The sequence below is a fragment of the Lepus europaeus genome, chromosome 3 (assembly GCF_033115175.1).
Source record: "Lepus europaeus isolate LE1 chromosome 3, mLepTim1.pri, whole genome shotgun sequence".
In the NCBI taxonomy this organism is placed as follows: Eukaryota; Metazoa; Chordata; class Mammalia; order Lagomorpha; family Leporidae; genus Lepus; species Lepus europaeus.
The window spans coordinates 8,510,997-8,533,483 of NC_084829.1; the positions used below are offsets into that span (position 1 = coordinate 8,510,997).

Genomic DNA, 22,487 nt, shown 5'->3' on the forward strand with positions numbered 1-22,487 from the left:
TTAACCTAGTGCAACATGGTGGAAGCCCCAAAGATAAATCTTTAAAAAAAACCAGTCAAGTGAAAATAGATCCCAGTAAAAAATAAGAGAGGGACGAACTGTAAAGTTCTGCATAAATTTCTACTGACTTACCTCTAAGGGTGCAGCTAAAAACTTTCCATGGGACTCCAAATCCCATTGAGCTGGGTGATAATAATGCCATCTTAAGTGTTAAAGTGATCATATTAAGTGTTAAATTGATCATATAGATAGGATTAATTGTTAAAGGGATCATATAAATAAGACCAAGTGTCTGGTAATAACAATAGATAGAATTAAAAAGGAGAGAATGTTCCACATGGGAAACAGCTCACACAGCAGACTTACAGAATGACAGTTGCTATAGATAGCACTCTGACCTCAGAATCAGCCCTTAAGGCATTCTGGTCTGACTGAAAAGCCCATAAGAGCCTTTTAGGCACGGAAAGATAAGACATTGTGTCAAAAAAAAACAAAAAGTCTTACATGAAAGATCTCTGTGAGTGAGACCGCAGTGGAAAGAAAGGGCCACCAAAGAAGGATGCACCTTTCTCTGAAGAGAGGATAGAACTTCCACTTTGTTTATGGCCTTGTCTAAATACTGACAGAGATTGTAGACTCAAAAGGCTTCTATAGCCTTGGCAGTTCATGTCAAGATCCTCGGGTGGGTGAGCACTGATGTCATACATAAGAGTGTTAATTATTAAATTAACAACAGGAGTCACTGTGCACTTATTCCCCATGCAGGACCTCTGTCCTCAATGAATTGTACTATGAGACTTAACCGAAAACTTGTTCTCAAACAATCTTTTTTAAAGATTTATATATTTATTTGCAAGGTAGAATTATGGAGAGACAGAGACAGAGAGAGAGATAGAGGTCTTTCATCCATTGGTTCACTTCCCAGATGGCTGCAACAGATGGAGCTGCACCATTCTGAAGCCAGGAGCCAGGAGCTTCTTCTGGGTCTTCCACATGGGTGCTGGGTCCCAAGGACTTGGGCCATCTTACACTGCTTTATCAGGCCATAGCAGAGAGCTGAATTGGAAGTGGAGCAACTGGGACTAGAACTGGCGCCCAAATGGGATGCTACCCTGTAGGCAGTAGCTTTACCTGTTATGCCACAGTACCGGCCCCTCAAACAATTTTTATATTTTGTGTGTATGTGTGCAAATTATTGGAATCTCTACTTAGTATAGAGTTGGTCTTCTGTGTATAAAGTTAATTTAAAATGAATCATAATGGAGAGTGGGACTTTGCAATGTGAGAAGGAGGAGGAGGTGTGGTGAGAGTGCTGGTGGGAGGACAGGTATAGTGGGAAGAATCACTATATTCCTAAAGTTGTACTTATGAAATTTGTATTCATTAAATAAAAATGTTTCTTTGGAAAAAATCATTTTGGTGAAACAAATTAAAACCACTCAGGCACAAAATAAGCCAATTATTAGAGATCTGGCAGGAAGATACTAGCCAGCCTTAAAGTGGAATAGCCTTTTTCTCCTTACTTCTCTGTAGGAGTCTTCCTGAAATCATTATGCAACTTGACTGACTTCTGCTTAAGCAGTTGCCAAGGAGTGTTCTGCAGTGGAAAGAGTACTGGCTTACTGTCATACACACTGGCCTTGGGATTGGGCTCCTAATCGCTAGCAATTTATGTGTGGATGATTTTTTTGACCTTTTGAGAATGTCCTCTTCAGTGAAAAGAGGGTTTTGATGCCTCCTTGAGTAATTTTAAGAATTAAAAGTAAAATTTATGAAGTACATGGCACCAGTGACCACAGAAGGAATTAGAAGTATTTGATTGTCTTGCCAATGTTCAGTTTTCACTCTATGTTAAATAAACTACATATCAAGTACATTATCCTTATTTTACAACCTGTTTTCTTCATTACCCACTACATGTGTTAGGGGCTGGGCATAAGGAAGAGGAAAGCACAGCTGTACCAAAGGGACAACGGTCTCGTTGTGTCTGGGCTCCCAGTGTACCTGGCCCATAAACAGAGCACAGTCCTTCTCTTGTTGAACACTTTTCTCTAAACAAAATGAAACCAACGAATTGATATTTTTGGAGCATCTGTATGACTTAGATAAAATAGATAGATGGTTCTTTTATCAAATGGAGAGTATGGGACTTCTTTGACGGAATCTTAAAATCTGAAATATGTTCACGATGGACACAAAAGCAAGGAACTGAACTGTCTGTTTGTATGGCTAATCTACTTCCATTTTGCCAATAGTAGTTTAAATTTTGTCATGTTGGATTTTATCAGAAGTCAATCTGGCTTGATTTTTGTATCTAAGGGCCCTTAGTTTTTACTCATTTCTTTTCAAAACGTTTTCTGGCTGAGCAGTACAGTTCCCCAAATAAATTTACAAGTTTTACAAAGATATAATCAGGATTCTATTTGTATTTGTATTTTGCCTTTTTTCCCCCCAATCCAAGAAACTTTCTAACACCTCCTTCATAAGATGAGCAGAGTCATTACTTATTTCTGGGTGGATAATAGAGGAGGTGAGAAATGATATGACTGAGGACCTCATGTTACTTGAAGGCAGATTTTGTCACAACCATGAAACAACTTTTACATTGACTTGGTAATTATGTATATATTTGGAATGAGTAAGAAAGATACATTATTGAAATCAAAAATTTTTTTAATACAAGTTGGAAGATGTAAGTTGACACATTGAGAAGAAAATAAATCAGGTGCCTACACTGTGGTGTAGCAGGTAAAACTGCTACCTGCAGTGCGGGCATCCCATATGGGTGCCAGTTAGAGTCCTGGCTGTTCCACTTTCAATTCAGCTCTGTGCTATGGCCTGGGAACCCAGTAGAAGGTGGTCCAAGTCCCTGGGCCCCTGCATCCGTGTGGGTGATTTGGAAGAGCTCCTGGCTCCTGGCTCCAGATTGGCCTGGCTCTGGTCGTTGTGGCCATTTGGGGAGTGAACCAGCAGTAGGCAGCTCGCTCTCTCTCTCTCTCTCTCTCTCTCTCTCTCTCTCTCTCTCTTCCCTCTCCCTCTTCCTCTCTTCCACTCTGTAACTGTGCCTTTCAAATAAATAAATGTTTAAAAAAATAAATAAATCTTATTTCAAAATGGAGAGGGATTGTAGAAATCATGTTGTTTTATGGCGATGTTTGCAGATGAAAGAAATGAATTATGTTTTACCCACAGTAGGTCATGCAAATTATCCCCTCTATAAATATGTGGTTCTATTGTATAATGTAGGTGTTGTCATGTTGCTGTTACTGCTTGGGAAGACTGCGTGCATTTACAATAAGGTTTACATAATACCTGATACAGAAATCCTAGTGCCCTAAAGTAACTGTTTAATGATGATGCCTTTGCTCTATTCAGACCAGTGAAATGAACACACATTTCTGGCGCCATTTAATAAATTGCCTCCTTGAGGGCACTAAATCCTGCTCTTCTGGAAAAACTCATTCACCTCACATGGGTAAACAATTTGCTTCTTCACAACTTCTGTTGTTTACTCACAATCCATAAACAGAATAAAGCCCGTTTTCTGTTATTACTGTGATCACAAATTCAGACAGACTTCAGTGTAAGAATGAAATCTGGTGTTGGAAGACTGTTATTAAAATGAATATTTGGTTCAGTACAGCTTAATATAAAGGAAGAAAAGGTTGACCAAGCATGTCAGAAGTACAGTCAAATAAGTATTTAATTATGGTAACTTAGAATACTTTCCTTATAATTGGAAGCTTTTCAAATTCACTTTATTTTACCTTTCAAAATTGCTGCAAATGACTCAAAAATAAAAGTTAATTTAATAGGTCATAGGTTGAGTTTTATGAATTTCAAAAATATTTATTCATTAGAAAAATTTGCATTAATATCACCTATATTCCGTTCCTACCTTCATTGCATTCCTCAATACATTGACCTTTAATTCCTCCAGGGGAAGAATTTGAAATTTGAAATTTGAAGTAAATTACACAGAAATTTTAGAAGAAACAATTAAAAACAGACTTGTGAAAAACAAAAATGCAAGTTAGATAGAAATCCATTTGTTGTCTTCACTATCTTTATTGATTTTTTTGTTTTATTAGCAATAATTGTGCATATTTATGAGCTACATTGTTGCATTTTTATGCAATGCACACTGATCAAATCAGAGTAATCAATATTTCCCTTTCTCTTGCATTACTTTATGATTGGAGACTTGGAGCTCCTTTCTTCTATTTACTAATTGAATAGATACTGAGTTATTCTGAACTATAGTCCCCTCACTGTGCTGTGTAACATTAGGAACTTATTCCTTTGATATAACTTTATTTTGGTTCCTGTTATCTAGACTCCATCTCCCCATCTTTCTCTTCTGGCCTCTAGTAATCATCATTTTGTGTTCAGATTGAGTTCCACTTATGAGGTACAGCATGTGGTAATTTTCTGTGTTTGAGTTATTTCACTTCATATGAAGTGCTCCAGTTTCACTGATTTTGCTGCAAAGATAGGATTTCATTTTATATATACATTTTTCTTTACCCATTCATCTGTTGATGGACACCTTGGTTTATTTCATGTCTTGGCTCTGGTGAAGAGTGCTACAATGAACATGGTGGAGTAGGGGACCTTTGTTGTGGCAAGGCAGGCTCAACTGCTGCCTGCAGCTCCAGCATCCCACTTGAGCACCGATTTGCATCCTGGCTGCTAGGCTTCTGCTCCAGCCCCCTGCTAATGCACCTGGAAAAGCAGCGGAAGATGGCCCAAGTGCTTGGGCCACTGCCACCCACGTGGGAGACCCAGATGGAGTTCCAAGCTCCTGGTTTGGGTCTAGCTCAGCCCTGGCTGTTGTGGCCTTTTAGGGAGTGAACCCAAGGATGGAAGATATCTCTCTCTCTCTCACTCCTTCTCTCTCTCCCTGTCTTTCTGCTTATCTCTCTCTCCATATAACTCTCTTCCTTTCAAATAAATAAATAAATCTTAAAAAAAACTAAACATGATGGAGTAGGTATCTCTGAGAGAATGATTTCATGTCCTTTTGGATAAATACCCAGTAGTTGGATTGCTGGATTTTGTGATAGTGCTATTTCTAGTTTTTAAGAATCTCTATACTATTTTCCATAGTGACTCTACTAATTTATATTCCCACCAACTGTGTATTCCCCGTTCTCTACATACTTGCCAGAATATTGTAGTTCAAGCTGGTTAGATCCACTTTTAAAATATATACATATTTCGACCTGTGTTGTGACGTAGTAGGTTAATCCTCCCCCTGCTGTGCCGGCATCCTATATGGGCACCAGTTCTAGTCCTGGCTCCTCCTCATCTGATCTAGCTCTTTGCTATGGCTGAAAAAACAGAAGAAGATGGCCAAGTGCTTGGGCCCCTGCACCCATGTGGGAAACCCAGAACAAATTCCTGGCTCCTGGCTTCGAATCAGCCCACCTTTAGCCATTGCAGCCATTTGGGAATAGTGAACCAGCAAATGGGAGACCTTTCTCTCTGTCTCTCCTTCTTACTGTCTGTAACTCTACCTCTCAAATAAAATAATAAATTAAATATTAAAAATATATATACATATTTTAAGTTTCTTTGCAATTTTTATTTATTTTGGGCCCTCCCTCCTGCCCTCTCTCTTTTCCATTTTCCTCTTTGTTCTTTCTTCCTTCCCTTTCACACCCATGATCTACCCTAATCTACAAAGTAAGTTTTCTACTCTACCAAGATTTGAGAATATTGAAACATATTGATGAATCTGATAAAATTTTGAAGGATAAACTCCTTATTAAGAATCATTCATTAAAAGTATTCCTATTGGGTCATACTCACAGAGCAGTTCTGCTGCTAATGACATCATCAATTATTGTTTCACATGAGAAATACTTTTTGTAGTTTGGCATTTAAATCTGAAAGTATTGATGATTTATATCCAGGAATTTCAGACTAATTTAACAGAATTATGGATGTCTCTGCCATTTATTATTTTTGACACTTGGGGAACTCATTGTGTATTATTTGTATTTATGAAATTCTTTAATCTTTTGGGAGCATAACAGAGCTGGGCTACACTTTTGTCTTAGTTCATTCAGGCTGTGTTAACAAAATACCATAAACTGTTCAGCTTATAAACAAGAGAAACTTATTTCTTGTGGTCTGAAAGCTGCAAAGTCCAAGATCTAGGCACTGACAAATTCATTGTCTGGAGAGAGCACACTTCCTAGTTCATAGATGTGTCCTCCCCTGACAGATGGGATAGATAGTGCTCTATGGCCTTCTTTAAGGGCATTAAACCTGGTAATGAGGGCAGAACCTCATGACAGGGCCGGCATCCCATATGGGCACCAGTTCTAGTCCCAGCTACTCCACTTCTGATCCAGCTCTCTGCTATGATCTAGGAAAGCAGTGGAAGATGGCCCATGTCCTTGGGCCCCTGCACCCACATGGGAGAACTGGAAGATGTTCCTGGCTCCTGGCTTCAGATCAGCACAGCTCCGTCAGTTGTAGCCATCTGGGGAGTGAACCAATGGATGCAAGACCTCTATGTCTCTGCCTCTGTCTCTCTGTAATTCTGCATTTCAAATAACACATTGTCCTCTCAAAGTGCTGGACTTGTGCTGGACATATCAGCGCATGAACATTGACTGGGAAGAATGATTATCAAATCTACCAGTGTATGTATTAAATTAATAATTTGAACTCTACTTGAGAGACTAATGGGGAAAGCCGTAGTTACCTGAGTACCTAGAAGAATATCTAGGATCACATACATGCATGAACACACACACATTTATATACAGGTATATGAAAAAACAGACATAGATGGTCTCAATTGTTAATATTTGATTTTTACCACTGGAATTAGATATATTAAAATTAAAGTAAATGGAATTAAAATTTCCAAATCCTCTGGGGAAAATTCATTTATAATGTAATGAAAACAGAAAAGATCTAGAAGATTACCTCTGAACCTAAAAAGCAAAACAAAATGAAGCAAAAATTGTCCTTATTCTCAACAAAATCCTTTGAATCAGGTGCTTTTATCAAACAAACCATGTATAACTGAGTATTTCAGTGTCTCAGGATTCAGAAAACATACATATTTTTAAAAATGCCTCTAATTTATTGATCTTATGGCTCAGTTATTTATTTGTGTGTGTGTGTGTGCATTTTGCTACCACTTAATTCTGTAGATAAGTTCCATAGAAACATAAAATATGTTCACTTAGTTCATAAATTTCTTGAAGCATGGTGTCTAACTAACTTTATCCTTGGCAGAAATAATTTCCTGTTTTAAAAGAAACTAACTTAAAATGTCTTATAAGGAAGGTTCACACAGCTTCTTGGAAATCAAGCCGTTCTTACAAAACATTTTGATGTGTTTAGTACAGAGGAATTAGGAACATATGGATTACATTTTCCTTAAAATGCACATGGTTTTAAAAATTAAGGGGTAATGTTCTTGGCAAAATAGGTTTTGCCAAACCCAAACTGTTTAAAAAATTGTTCAAGATGTTCAGTAAGGCCAAAAGGCCCCAGGCTTCCACAGTCCTAATAATAGAATCAATCAGGAAAACCAGAATGAAGTCACTAAACTCATTTTAACAGTCTCTTGAAATAACCAACCAAAATAAATCTCCGCGTAGTAACAATCACAAGCAATTAGAATATAATAACTTTTATGTTCATACTGAATAAAAACCCCAAGCTAGTAGTTAAAATCATTCTAGGAATTCTGGAAAGTTGGCAGTGCATTTTGTTTGACTGAAATAATTGATTACATCTACGAAAATGACAGGGAGACCAGAAGGGATTGCACAGATAAAGTACTTACCAGGAACAATTCAAAAGTTTTACCATGGTTTCTCATGGAAGGAGGTGGGTGTGCTTGAAACCTAGACAAAGAAGACAGAGGCAGAGGTGATGACCACAAACATTTCGCTAACCTGGTATTGAGACCACTTGTCTTTTCTGGAAGAGAGTCTGTTAAATCACTTAGTAATATTCCCACAATGATGAGATGGGACCATCAGGAACATCAGACCAGAGACTGTATGTTTACGGCAAGAATCAACTGAGTCTAAGATCAGCTGTCAGAAAGCAAACCCAGGAAGAATCCTATTTCTGTTTTCAGTATTTGCTTCTCAAAACCTACTTATTTTGAAATGGCATCATGATTTCGCACATAGTAGGGATCTGGTAAAAAATTATTGATTAGATCTTTTTTTTCTTAGGCGCACATCTTCATATTCTTTCCTAAGATCTTCATTTTTTTTAAATTTATTCATTTGAAAAGTAGAAAAAAGGGAGAATAAAAGAGAACTCCCATCCACTCTCCAAATGCCCCAAGCCAAAGCCCGGAGCCAGGAACTCCATCTTCGTCTCTCACATGGGTGCAGGGACCCAAGTACTTGGGCTGTCATCCATTGCTTTCCCAGGTGCATTAGCAGGGAGCTGGATTGGAAGCTGGAAAGCTGGGATTCCAACCAGCACACTGATCCAAGATGCTGGCCTAAAAAGTGGTGGCTTAAGCTGTTCTTTCCACAATGTCGACCTGTTATTTTTATCTTCTTGGCTTGTCTCTGGGCATTCTGAATAAACTGCTAGAGTTTCTTATGCTGGTTGATTCCTTGATGTTTTAAGAAAAATTGCTGCAGGGCCTTTTTTTTTTTTTCTGATTTAGACTTTATATAATCATTTACAGCTACAGTGGTAGAACGTTATGTTTACTACTTGAGCCCATAGCAAAAGGGATTTCGAATCCTTCCAGTTTCCTCCTCTCCCCTCCAAATTCATGTCATTCTTTTCTGCTGAATGGAGTATTAATTACTGGACAGCTTGGGAACCAGGCAGGCCCTATCAGCAGACTTTAACATGGGCTGTAGAGTGTGTACAGAGCAAAGCACTTATTGAAAGATTCCATGTTGCCCATCCTGATCCTGCTGACTCCCTAACAAATTACATGTTTTGAAAGGAGATGGGAATAATGCATTTTTAAGTCACAGAGGAGTGTTTTGAAGTATATCTTGGTTGTGCATCAGGGGCTGTGGTTGCGAGCGTCATTGGTGTATTAAGGGTGGGATGTGTTACATTAATCTGCACCCAGATCTGGTCTTTAGGGAGTTGTATGAGTGCATGTGAGTGTGTGAAGTTGGCTTTATCAGAATTCCTAGATCAGTGGTGTAGACGAAGGAGATTATTTCAAAGGCACTAAGAGGATAATAAGGCTATGAATTAGTTACTAAAAGATTCAAGTGGTGTGATTCAGTTCAGCTGACTAAAATTTTCAAATGGGAGTCAGCTTTCATTTAGCAAAGGAAAAATATTTTAAATAGAATACTTCCAGAAGTCCCCTTACAACATAAACCCAGATTGCATGTTTTCTTATTTTTTTTTTTCATGCTCTGCTGGTTTCCACTTGGACCATATAGCTCCCAACACTGATCAGTTTTCTTTTTGCTTATTTTTGTTCTGTTCTGTTCCATCCTATCCCATCTGACAAATTCTAGTTGTAACTTCCAAAAATAATTTCATGAGCACAAATGAATGTTCATTCATTGTTTGAGAAACACTCTCTGTGACATTTTCCTTAGTGCTTTTCTTGATCAGCACACTGGCCCACTTGTTTAAACTTAAGAAATGTTTTTCTTTCTTAAAACTTGTTTTGTATAAACCAGTATACTACAATAATCATTGAATTTGTCCCCCTGCCCCCAGTTAGAATACAAATCACTTGAAGGAGGAGCCTATATATTATTCATTTCTTTACATGACTTGCAATATCTAATATAACACATAGCACATGAATGAATATTTGTTGTGTTAAGCAATTGTTTATATACAATATATGGACATATAACCTTACTGGAGAGGGAAATAAAAGAAGAGGAGATTTAGGAAATCTTGAAGAGCCTTTGTGTTGTCTTATAAATATTTATTGAAACTGTTCCTATTATGCATAATAAGATTGTCTCTTGACAAAGTTCTGCTTCTCTCTTGAGTATGGATCCTTATCAACTCAAGTGTTTAAGATACATAATTTTCTGTCTCTCTCACTGTCTATAACTCTACCTGCCAAATAACAAAATACATAATTTTCTTATATTCTGCAAGTGTGTTTAGTTTCATTTTGTGCTTTAATTTCAATGGGACAACACATGCCTAATCCCCGTTAACATGGGATTTCTGTACCCTGTTTTCCCTGGAGTTGTATCTATTTCTGGTGATCCTAAATAGTGCTGTGAGTGTGAGTGGGATTGGCACTTGGTGAAGGGAGACCACTGCGAGACAATTGTTTTTTTGTCCACAGCACCTCATCAGATTCTCTGCTTTTCCTCCTAAGTTCGTGCCACCTTTTAGCGTCAGCTGTTTATTCCATTGTTCCCTCCCCCCATGCCAGGTCACAGAAATCTCTAGGAGGCTGACCAGATCTCTTTTGGTTTGTTAGACTGCCCCCTCATGGGAATGGGTGCTCTGACAATTCCCTTCTGAACTCTGAAGCATCGAATGTTATTATTTGAGACTTTGGGGTCAGAGTGTGGTCTTATTCTCCTCAAGGCCTCTATAGCAATTTACAGTGTTTATTCTTAGGGTCCTTGATGTATGTTTCAGTACTATATAAAAAGATGAGAGCCAAGAAATAAGGTGTGGAACTTACACTTAGTGGTGGAAATTCCTGAATAGGAGTGCAGAAGGGTAGGTTAGGCTGGTACACTATTCTGAAAGGACTTGACTGATATCTCTAAACCAGTTTTCTCTGTCAAATTTAAGGAAGAGAAATAAGAGGTTTACTCAAGCTATGCAAAACCATGGAGCCAGAATAAATAGAGTGTCCCAGGAGAGTTAAAGGAACTGAAGGGATCACTGGCTTGAAAGAGAAATTTATTTTGGAAATATCCCCAGGACCCAGGTAAAAAGAAAAGCAAAGTGACTTGGACACTCTAAGGACAGATTAAATATTCTAAGCAAAGCAGTGGCTATCAGGAGAACCAAGCTTAAGAAGTGACCCAGAGCACATTGGATTCTTGGAAAGAAGTGAGGGTGCATTTACAGCCAGTGTATTGAAGATTTATTCAATGTAAAAGAAGTTCACTTTGTAATCAACTATTTGACATATATGGACACTGAGATTTTGTGTTTAGAAAATCATGACCAGAAATCCCTTGTCCTTGTGATTAAGTTTTGGTTATTCATTTAGAACAATTGTCTGTTGCACATACTTTAATTGCACATCCAGTTTTTAAGTGCTGAGTGGTTGTCTGACAGGAAACCACAACAGATAACACCATGGAGCTCTCATGCAGCCTGCACGTGTTGCTGGTCTCTATGGCATTCTTTTGCCTTTTGTAAATTAATGTCTGCCTTTCTGAACCTCATGGTAAGATTTCAGAAGAGATATTGTACCCAGGTTTGGATCTGGGTCATAATGATGGTGATTAAGTGCAAAATCCCTGGATTGATGCTTAAGTAGGAAATACTCCTGATGGAGTGCTTTCTGGGAACCAGTCCAAAGGTGTACATCTTAAAACATCTACCTGCTTTCTTATTTGAACTTTTTATTTTCAAAAAAGATATTTTTATTTTATTTGAAAGGCGGAGAGGCAGGGAGAGGTCTTCCAAACACTGATTCACTTCTCAAATGCTTGCAACAACCAGGGCAAGCCTCTGTGTAAACCAGGAGCCCACCACTCAATGTGAGTTTCCTACATGGCTGAGAGGGACCCAAGCACCTGAGCTATCACCTGCTGCTTCCAGGGTGTACGTTAGCAGGAAGCTGAATTGGAAGTGGAGGAGTCACAACATGAACCCGGGATTCTGATACAGGATACAGAATCCCCAAGTGATGATGGAAGCACTGTGGCAAATGCCCGCCCCAAGAACTTCTTTTTCTTACTCAGCATTTTTACTGAGGGATACTTATGTCTGGTTTATCTTGTAGGACTGTTGAGTTGAGATATGTCTACACTTGAAAGAGGCATATAAATATCAGGTATTGTTACATTTTAACATCATCCATTATTGCCATCTTATAATCAATACTTGTGAACTAAAATCACTTAACGAAAGGTGACAGCTTCTCTTTAAGGTCATTTTTGCATTTTATGGGTTCCTATAACATTAACTTTGGGTTCCAGAAACATTCAAAATATTAAAACTTATGCAGAAATATCATTCATATATGTGGTATAAGCATCAGTTAAGTGTACTATCAGGAACACCACGTTCTCTGCACAGTCTTTCAAAAATAATCATGTTATCTGACATCATGATGCAATGCCACAGAATAATTGCTCTGTTACGTGCATTTCTGCCAATGATGATAAGGCAGGAGTAAGGAAGACGATAATGTCCTAATGCTGAATGACGTCATGTCTAGGTATTTGAGAAGATATACAGGAAATTTAGCACACTGCATTACTAGAATGAAGACAATTGACTTTTTATGAGATATATTAAAGCACCATTATTAACCAACTTGTTAAAATCACCAAGTGACATATATATGACTTCTGTTATTTCTCCAAACTTAATTTAAAAAAAAAGACCCTAAATGTTATGGCCAAAAGACTCATATTTTCTGACACAAGCATTCTAACAGAGCTCTCAGTGCCTCCTTCTTAAGAAAAAGCAGTTAGGTTTTTACAGCCTTTGTAACCAACTCAACAGAATGCCTTTGAAGAGAATTATCTTCTCATGCTTCTGTCTGGACCAGCCAATCTGCCAATAGTAGAAAAAGAGTAACTCAAAGTACAAGGGGACTTTAAAAAGTTTGTGTATAAATTGAATTGAAATATGTGTTTATTTTGGTTGAATATTTTTCAGAAATCCATACATAATTTTGTAACAATATATGTTTTTTTATGAACTCCTCATACTGTTCAGTATTTGTTGTTGTTTTTTAAAATTTTCTGGATATTCTCAGAAAACACAATGTCATCCCAGAAAGTAGACCTTAGAAAACAGCGAAAAAGGGTAGAGATTAGAGGCAAATGTAAGAATTCAGAATGTAAATCTCTCATTTTACACTAGCTTTTAATGTTTCCTTTAAATGGATAAAACTAACTCAAAGTACAAAGTCAAGGATTCTTTCCACTTTCCAGTTTAAACTCCTGCTGTGTGGTATGTATAGAAAGTCTTAGCTGCAAGAGAATAAAACCCCACTGCTGCTAGTTAAAGCAGAAACAAGCCAGTGCAGGGTGGCTAGGTGTCCCGACCCGCGGGACAGCAACTGGGGTCGAGTACCTAGAAGGAGAAATGAGAGGGGCAGGAGACACAAGGATGGCAGCAAGACAAGTGCTGATCAAGCTGCAACTTTATTTTTTGAACTGCTCACTATATATCATTGAGGCATGGGAAAGAGGAAGGGCTTGTCTTCGCTACTGCAGTGCTGACGCAATCAAGAAAAACCCGCGGGGCCCTATTACGGGAAGGGGCCCTGTTACGGGAAGCTACAAGATTAGGGAAGGGGGGTAGGGCGGTTACAGGCGCATGGCTTCTACAAGATTAGGGAGGGGGGCAGGGCGGTTACAGGCGCATGGCTTATAGTACATTTTATCTGACACGCCAGGTTTTTCTATTACCAAGAGGTAAGGCCACCTACTGCATGGTCCCTGACATATCCCCCTTCTTTATCAATTTAAGAAGGATAGCTGTGGTTTAGGCCAAGTTTGACGAACGAGCAGTGCCTGTCTTAGGAATCGACCCGAAACCCTAACACCTCTTACCCGTCGCTGGATATCCTTGCCAGTCCCCAAGGACTCCTGTCTTAGGCGGGTGTGGGTACGGGAAGGTGCCCGTCATTGGCTTACTGCTCATTTTATTGATAGGCCTGGGGCCCTTCCTGGGCTCCCGACTGGACAGCAATGAACGGGGGAAGGTTAGCTGTTGAAAGGACCGTGACCTTATTGGCTATACTTTATTGGCCGGAGAGGGGATGATAAGTTTCCATGGGATCTTGCATGGCTAGACTCTGGTAATGTATTTGAATTGGCCTGGCTGCCAAATTGTCTACTTGTTGTTTGATGAAGGCCACGAGTCTATTGAAGAGACAAGGACCTACAGATAGTATAATAAGTATTCCAGCAAAGGGGCCTAGAAGTGGCAACAAATAGGGAAGCAGTCCATTCCATCCAGTCCAGAAGGGGTTTTCAGCCAGGGCACGTCGACGACGTTCCAGGTCTTCTTGAAGTGTTTTGATTTTATCACGAACAATGCCGGACTTGTTGGCGTAGAAGCAGCATGTTTCCTGTAAAGCCAAACAAATACCTCCCTGTTCGGCAGTAAGCAAGTCTAAGCCTCTACGGTTTTGGAGAACGACTTCCGCTAGGGAGTCAATTTGATCCTGAAGGTCCTGAATGGTGGTGGATAGGGTTTGTACATCATTAATAAGCTGTTGGGACAATTGTCTATATTTGTGGACCGCAATTCCTAGTCCTGTTGAACCTGTAACCATCGCTGAGGAGATTCCCAATGTAGCTATTAAAGGAATAAATTGAACAGCTCGTTTCGGTCGCCCCGCAATATAATCAAAGGAGGGGATGGGAACAGGGGTATCTCCCGAAATGATTTCAATATTGGGGAAAAGCGTAGCATGTGCGCAACTACCGCTCCAATTTGCTGGTAGGACAGTATAGGCTAAATTATCCTTGCATACAAATACGGTGGAATTGGGGGCGTAAAGAGGGAAATCTATTGTTTCATTATCTGTACAAAAGGGAGCGAGGCCTACATCAATATCAAAGGAATTATTAAGGGGAGGTTTATAAAGGCAAGTGATGTTTTCAGCTGGGTAAGGAAGAACAGGAAAGGGATGTGTAGGCTGAGCGTTAGAGGAATCATTAAACATAGAGGTACTATTAAGCGGTAAAAATACGGCAAGAGGAAGGGGGGGTCCCTGGCGCAGACAGAGCCAACAGCTGTTTGCAAGGGAGGGGTTAGAGATATTAAGTAATTTATGGGACTCGGTGAGGATATCGGCGGTGTTGGCATCTAAGCCTTCCATTCCTCGAGATCGGATGTTAGCCAGAGGGTGGTATTGGAGAGAAGGATAAAGGCTTTCGAATGCGGTTTCGAGCATCTTTTGTGTTTTTAACCTGGTAAGTGTGTCCTGAGGGCCACCACCATCAGACACTCCCACAGGGGCTGTAGGGTACCAGCAGGCCACTTGTCCCTTAGGGGGGCAGGGAGGAGAGCTGAGGCGTGAAGACGATAAGTCTCCTCCAAATATTCCCCCATGATCTCCTGTAATAGTGGCAAACAATAAATGTTTACTCCCCTCATTACAGGTTTGATACTGAGTATAACAGGAGGAGTGCACAGAGTAGTGGATAGTACTATTGCATTCTGACGGGCATTGATCCTCAGGGCGGGAAGAGTCTAGTTTAGGTTTGAGAGTACACTGCCATTTGGAATCTGTGGCAGCCCGATATGCAGTTTTATCTCCACAGTCATGTGTAAAATGAGGCTTACGATTGAGGACTCGGGATCCATAGGAGGTTGATGTTTGTGGGAGTAATACTGTTATGCCCCCCGAGCAGGTACAAGGGTTATGCTGTTGAAGGAGTTTTTGAATGGCCTGAGGGTTGTCAAACCCTGCAAAGACTGGTGGAGCCCAATGGATGGTGTAGATTGCCATTATCAGGAGAGCAAGGAAGAGGGACATTTTGTTAGGGCCCTTCAGAGGGGTTAATCAGTGAGCCCTCAGGAAATGTGGTAGGGGAAGAGCGAATAGAGAGAAGATAAGATACACAAATAGCAACAATGGCAACAATACCGACAATAACAAGGAGTCCTGTAATGAGTCCCAGTAGAGTCCAGCCGGGTCTTTTCATTCCTTAGACGAGGAGGTGGGGAGATGGACCCAGAAAAGAGGTTGACCCTTTTTACCAGGTGTGAGGGCCTTTTGCCAAAACACTCCAGTGGGCGTGTGTGGCGTGGCTAAGACAATAAAAGTTAAAGGGAGGGTATACGAAATTTGAGAGACAAATTGTTGGCTGATGGCTTGTGTTACTTGGTTTAACGCCTCTCTCGCAGCCGGGGTGAGTTCACGGGGGGAAGAGGGATCTGAGTTTCCTCGAAGGATGTCGTAAAGGGGCAAGAGAGTGTTGTTAGGGACCTTTATATAGGGCCTGAGCCACTGAATATCTCCTAAAAGTTTTTGAAAGTCGTTAAGGGTATGGAGGCAGTCTAAGCGAAACTGGATGCGAGGCACGAAAACCTCGTTTTGTTGTAATTTTAAGCCTAAATAGGTAAAGGGGTCTTGTAACTGAACCTTATCAGGAGCAATTTGTAAACCAAGGGTGAGAAGGGTTTTAGTAAGGTCCGTGAAGCAACGAAGTAGGTTTGATTTATTTTGGGCTGCCAATAGAATATCATCCATATAATGTAAAATATAAAGATGTGGCCAGCGTAAACGAATTGGGTCTACTGCTTGTGCCACAAATTTTTGACAAAGGGTGGGGCTATTGGCCATTCCTTGGGGTAAGACCTTCCATTGAAATCTTTGCATTGGTCCCTGGAAGTTAACACGGGGAAGGCTAAAGGCGAAGAAAGGACGGTCATCAGGGTGTAAAGGAATAGTAAAAAAGCAATCCTTAAGATCTATAATTATTTTAAAATAACCATTTGGAATGGCTACAGGGGTGGGGATGCCAGGTTGGAGGGCACCCATGGGTGCCATGACCTTATTAACGGCACGCAAGTCCTGTAAAAGGCGCCATTTGCCAGATTTTTTCTTTATGACAAAAATGGGTGTATTCCAGGGAGAATTAGAAGGCTCTAAGTGTCCAGCTTCGAGCTGCTCCTGTACAAGCGCTGTAGCGGCATTTAGTTTTTCTTGAGTAAGCGGCCACTGGTCCACCCAAACAGGAGTTTGAGTATTCCATGTGATTTTATCTGCATGGGGTACAGGAAGGCCAGTGGCCGTTGCTAAAAATCCGAATATCCGAGCCCGTGTTTATCTGTTTTAGAGGGAGTTGTAATGGGTTGAGTTATGCCCTGTCTTGTTTTTCCAAGTCCCGTGCCAGGCACATAATCCATGCGCAGCATTTGTTGTGTGACCACGTTACTAGGGCTGCACAGGATAACTTCCATTTGGGAGAGAATGTCACGTCCCCACAGATTAACAGGAAGGCCTGGTAATACAAAAGGAGTTACAGTGCCCTGATTGCCTTCACTATCCTTCCAGTGTAATACCTTTGAGCTGACTTGGGGGTTATTAGATTGGCCTATACCTTGTAAGTCAGTAAAAGATGCGGTCAGCGGCCAGTGGGTGGGCCAATGATCTTGAGATATGACCGTGGCATCCGCCCCCGTATCTAGAATGCCCTTAAAATCCTTTCCTTCAATAGTAAGGGTTAGTGTAGGTCTATTTTTTGTGATTGGCTGGACCCAATAGGCATCCGAGGAGCCCAAAGGGGTAATGCCTCGGGGCCTGGAGGAAATTGAGGATGTATTTTTAGTAATTAAAGGCATAAGAATTAGTTGTGCTAGGCGGGTGCCCTGTGGAACGGCAGCCACTCCGTTAATAGCGGCTGCTAGAATCTTTATTTGTCCGGTAAAATCACCGTCAATAATGCCAGGAAAAACTTGAATGCCCTTAAGGGTGGCTGATGCTCTACCAAGAATAAGAGCACAGGTACCCGAAGGCAGAGGGCCCCACACCCCTGTAGGGATAATTTGTGGGCCCTGGGTGGAATCTAATATTGTATCGGAGGCGGCACAGAGGTCCAGTCCTGCGCTACCTGGGGTTGCTCGTTGGAGGGAAGTAATTGTTGAGGCATTTGAGGAACTTGTTGTTGGGCTTGGGCCTGAGGAGGGACAAACCGTATCGCCCCAGGGTTTGTCCTTGGATAATTTGGGGCCAGGGGCTGGCCCCTCTGGGAGTTTCCCGGCAGCCTAGGAGGGAGGGGTTGGCCTGAAGAATTAGTCTTTGACCTACATTCATTTGCCCAGTGATAACCCCTATGGCATCGAGGGCACAGGGTGGAAGGAAGTGGCCTACCTGGAGGGGATGGGGTTATATTTTGTGCCATAGGCCTGGTTGATGAGGCAGTGGGACAATCACGGGCAAAATGTCCAGGCTGTTTACAAGCATAGCAAGTGGAGGTTTTTGCGGAGGGGTTGTGAGCCGACTTAAATGCAGCTCCGATAGCCAGACCCATAGCGTGGGCTGATCCCACGCCAGCGCAGAGCCTCACGAATTCTGAAAGGTCATTTTTATGTTTATGAGGCCGAAGAACGTCCTTACAAACTGGATTGGCGTTTTCAAAGGCAAGGTGTGTAACGAACGCGCTTCCACTCTCTCCCGGGCCGACGAGTCTCTCAGCTGCCATATTAAGGCGCGAAACGAAATCACTATAAGGCTCGTCGGGCCCTTGTTGAACTTTAGCTAAAGAGGCGGTGACCGCTCCTCTCTGAGGGAGTTTTCTCCATGCCCCCATGCCGGCAGTGCTAATTTGTGTTAGTAACCCAGTAGGGAATTGGGCTTGTAAATTATTGGAGTTATACGGGGGATCTCCCAAAAGTTTTTTGAGGGTCCAATGTTTTGATGAGACTTTAGTAAGGTTTTGTTGAGCTAATTCTTCACAAATTTGAACATAATCAGCCCTCCACAGGACGTAATCACCCCCGCTGAGAGTGGCTCGGGCAAGAAAATCCCAATCATTAGCGGGTTTTTTGGTTTTCTAATAAGGCCTGAGTGTACGGGGCGGTGGGGCCGTATTGGGTGCAAGCTGTTTTAAGTTTTTCAATAAATTTGAGACTAAGCCTTTTGTAAGATGACGGTTGTCCATCTCCCGGTCCCTGATGGGGGGCCTGATCCTCTCCCTCTGACCCCGGATCCTCACTGTCTTCCTCATGTTGGTGGGGTGAATTATCCTCATCCTCATCTTCCCCATCAGTGGTAGGGTCGGACTGGCCTTGGGCTTGTCTCCTGGTTACAGGGAAAGCCAGAAGGGGTTGGGTTTTGGGCTTGGTGTTATTTTGCTTAGATCGTGGAAGGGGTCGTTCCAAGGCGAGATGGCGGAGCTCATCATCGAGGGTTCTTAGTTCTTTAAGGAGCTGGATGTGCTCCCGCCTGGCTTGAAGTGACTGCCGCAGAGCCGACAAGTCAGGTATAGGTGGGTTAAGATCGTGGAAGGAGGGGGCGCAAACGGTAAGGGGTAGGTGAGGATTATATGGCGGGGGTTTAGGGGGATCTGGGGCACTATGGGCAGTCTCCTCTCTCTCTTCAAAGGCTGACCGGTCTCGAATAACAGGATATAATTGGCCCGTCTTGTTGGAGAGGGAAGGGGTGGGCTCCTCGATCACATCTGGGGGGTCATCTGGGGTGCCATTATCAGAAACAGGGGGCATATCTAGAATGACAGAAGGGCATCTAGAGGGGGGTTGGGAGCATCGCCGTAGCGTCTCCTCGCCTTCCCTCACCAGGGCGTCGACAGCTTTATCTGTATTTATCAGAAACAGGGGGCATATCTAGAATGACAGAAGGGCATCTAGAGGGGGGTTGGGAGCATCGCCGTAGCGTCTCCTCGCCTTCCCTCACCAGGGCGTCGACAGCTTTATCTGTATGCCGGGTTTTTATAATATCATTAATTAGATTCCAATATGAAAAGATGGTAATAGGCACCTTGGCAGGGCCAAAAGTCTCATGGAAATCTTTTAGACAACTTCCAACTCTATCCCACTTAACCTCGTCGATTGTGCCTTCCTTGGGAAACCAGGGACACAGTCTTTCTATATGATCAAAAAACACTTTTAAATCTTTCTTTTTAACCCGAACTCCACGTGTCTTGAGAGTATCTTTGAGGCTTTTAATGAACATTTCCCGTGACGATAATGCCTGCCCCATGGCTGTCACTTACCTTGCGCCGTCTTCGCTCCTCAGCGTCGACCGATGCTGATGATCTCGGGTGGGCAGTTCCGAGCTGGTCGCACAATCACTTGGATCCAAGTTTTCCTCCTGGAAGGCGGCGTTTCTCCAATCTTACAGGCACTTCGAGCCCCAAGGGCCACACTCGAGCCCCACGTTGGGCGCCAGGTGTCCCGACCCGCGGGACAGCAACTGGGGTCGAGTACCTAGAAGGAGAAATGAGAGGGGCAGGAGACACAAGGATGGCAGCAAGACAAGTGCTGATCAAGCTGCAACTTTATTTTTTGAACTGCTCACTATATATCATTGAGGCATGGGAAAGAGGAAGGGCTTGTCTTCGCTACTGCAGTGCTGACGCAATCAAGAAAAACCCGCGGGGCCCTATTACGGGAAGGGGCCCTGTTACGGGAAGCTACAAGATTAGGGAAGGGGGGTAGGGCGGTTACAGGCGCATGGCTTCTACAAGATTAGGGAGGGGGGCAGGGCGGTTACAGGCGCATGGCTTATAGTACATTTTATCTGACACGCCAGGTTTTTCTATTACCAAGAGGTAAGGCCACCTACTGCATGGTCCCTGACAGCTAGGTAGGGGGGAAACTTGTTGATCCAGGCCCCTGAACCACCAAGGGTTAATCTGATGCAGGCATGATGATCCCAGACAAGGGTGATATTTAAGACATCAGTAGTTATCTCTCCACTCTACTTTCTTTGTGGTTTCATTTTCTTTTCTTTTTTTCAGACTGGGTCTCCTTATAAACTGGTGAAGGAAATTAGACAGGTTTAAAGAAAGAAATTAGGCAGCCTGGGTTTAAAATGGAGTCGCTTGGCTAACTGCATATTGTTCTGCTTTTGTACAAAATAGCTGGGCTTGCAAAATGCCTTCATGTGCTAGTTGAACTTTAGTTAAATTTGTAGCATGTGATGATTGTGCTAATGCTTTTATGAGATAATTGAGCATATGATTATTATTTTAGGAGCTATGTTAAGTTTTTGGTCATGATGACCCCGTGTTTATGCTTGCTTAAGGTCTTTTGTACCCTCACCCTGGATCTTATGATGGTTTGTCATGCTGCGGTTTATCTTGTGATCCTCTGTGTCATGCTATGGAGATATGCTAATGTTGTGGTTTTCAATCTTAAATACGCTGTGCGGTTGATGATCAGTGCCTCTCTTCTTGCACAGAGATGGCCCATCTGCGCAGATGTAATAAACTTCCTCATGCACTTGCAGCGATTGGATTGGAATCGTGTTTCTGGGGTCGGTAAAAGTGTGAGACACCTGTCGGGGGTCTTACATTCTTGGAGGTTCCACCGAGATTCGAGACCCCAGACCCACGCTCCATTTTCCAATCGGAGGTAAGTTTTTGCTGTTTTAAGTGTTTTTTTTGTGTTCTGTTGATTTTGTTGATTTTTTATTTTTTTCCCGGGGCGCTTGACGTACCGGAGGTTTATGTTTTACTGAAATTGTGCCTGCAGGACCTGTATCTGTATTGAGCCAGTAGTAGGAAGGACAGACGTGTCAAGACCCCTGGCTCAGGCCCTTGGAGGACGCTCCATTGGCGGTATTCTGGGGGGGGCCTGGCGGGTGGCAGCCGCTTCGCTCCCATTATTAAGCTTACCAGGGGAGCGTGGCGGGTGGCAGCCGCTTCGCTCTCATCGGAAGCTCTGGTTAGGATTCAGTAGGGTTTTTTCCCCGGGAGAAGAGCTGGTGGCAGCAGCCACTCCCGTTTTGGTTTCAGTTTTGTTGCGCGCAGGTCTTGTCTCATTAGGGCGCGCAGGTCTCGTTCCAGTGTTGTGCGCAGTGTCTTTGTGAAGTCTTGTGATTTGTGAGTCTTGTGGTTGTTTTCTGTGTTTTAATATACTTCCCTTATTTGCCTTTCCCCTTCAATATGGGACAGGAATTAATTACACCTTTGAGTCTTACTTTATGAGTCTTGATTGGGAAAACTGCAACGCGAAGTTGTTTATGTTGTTTATCTGTTTCCAGTGTTTGAGTGATTACCCAATTGATTAGAAGTGTACTAATTGTTGGCCAAACTGCTTGACTCTGACAGCTTAAATTCTAAACTGAGTCTTCCAACTTTGGGCTTCCAGTCGGATCCCTGGAACTCTCAAAGGATGAGACTCTAAAATTTGTTAAAGTAACCGCTGCTTGAGTCAATTTAGATTATGTAAAATATATTAAAATGTTATAAATGGTGTCAGACCTATGCTGTCTTTTCAAAGTTGTGCCCATGTTTGCTGTTCAGGAGGAGTTATTCTTATGTTACTTAAAAGCATGGAAATGTAATTTTGACTTTTAATTCAGAACTCAGTGTCTTAAGCCATCTAGGCATCAATGCTAAGCAAAATGTAAAAAAAAAAAAAAAAAAATGTATTGTACTTTTCACATCTTAAATTCGATAGGAGAGACTGTTTGAGTTTGTTAACATGTATTTTCATAGATTGTCTATACATAACAATTTAAGACTATGTAAAAGTAACTACAGGTATAAAGTTTCAGAAAATGTAAGCAAGTCATAAAAAGTTTTAAAGGGTTTGCAACTTTGAAATTGTTTACAGAGTTTTCTTTAAGTTAAGTGCTAATGCCAAAATTGCATTGACCTAAAAGTTAAAGTCTGATCTTCTGTTACAAC

General features: G+C 41.7%; 1 protein-coding gene across 1 annotated transcript; it reads right to left on the minus strand.

Annotated features, from left to right (window-relative positions):
- Positions 1-13,826: 13,826 nt before the first annotated feature.
- Positions 13,827-20,398, minus strand: LOC133753720 (syncytin-1-like). The gene is made up of 2 exons (XM_062184409.1): positions 19,845-20,398; positions 13,827-15,814 (listed from the first exon to the last, which is right to left on the minus strand). The coding sequence occupies exon 2, from the start codon at positions 15,641-15,643 to the stop codon at positions 13,898-13,900; it is 1,746 nt and encodes a 581-aa protein (XP_062040393.1). The 5' UTR covers positions 15,644-15,814; positions 19,845-20,398; the 3' UTR covers positions 13,827-13,897.
- Between the last annotated feature and the right edge of the window lie 2,089 nt (positions 20,399-22,487).

Coding starts and splice junctions, on each gene's coding strand:
- LOC133753720 (XM_062184409.1), bottom strand. CDS start 15,643: ATGTCCCTCTTCCTTGCTCTCCTGATAATGGCAATCTACACCATCCAT.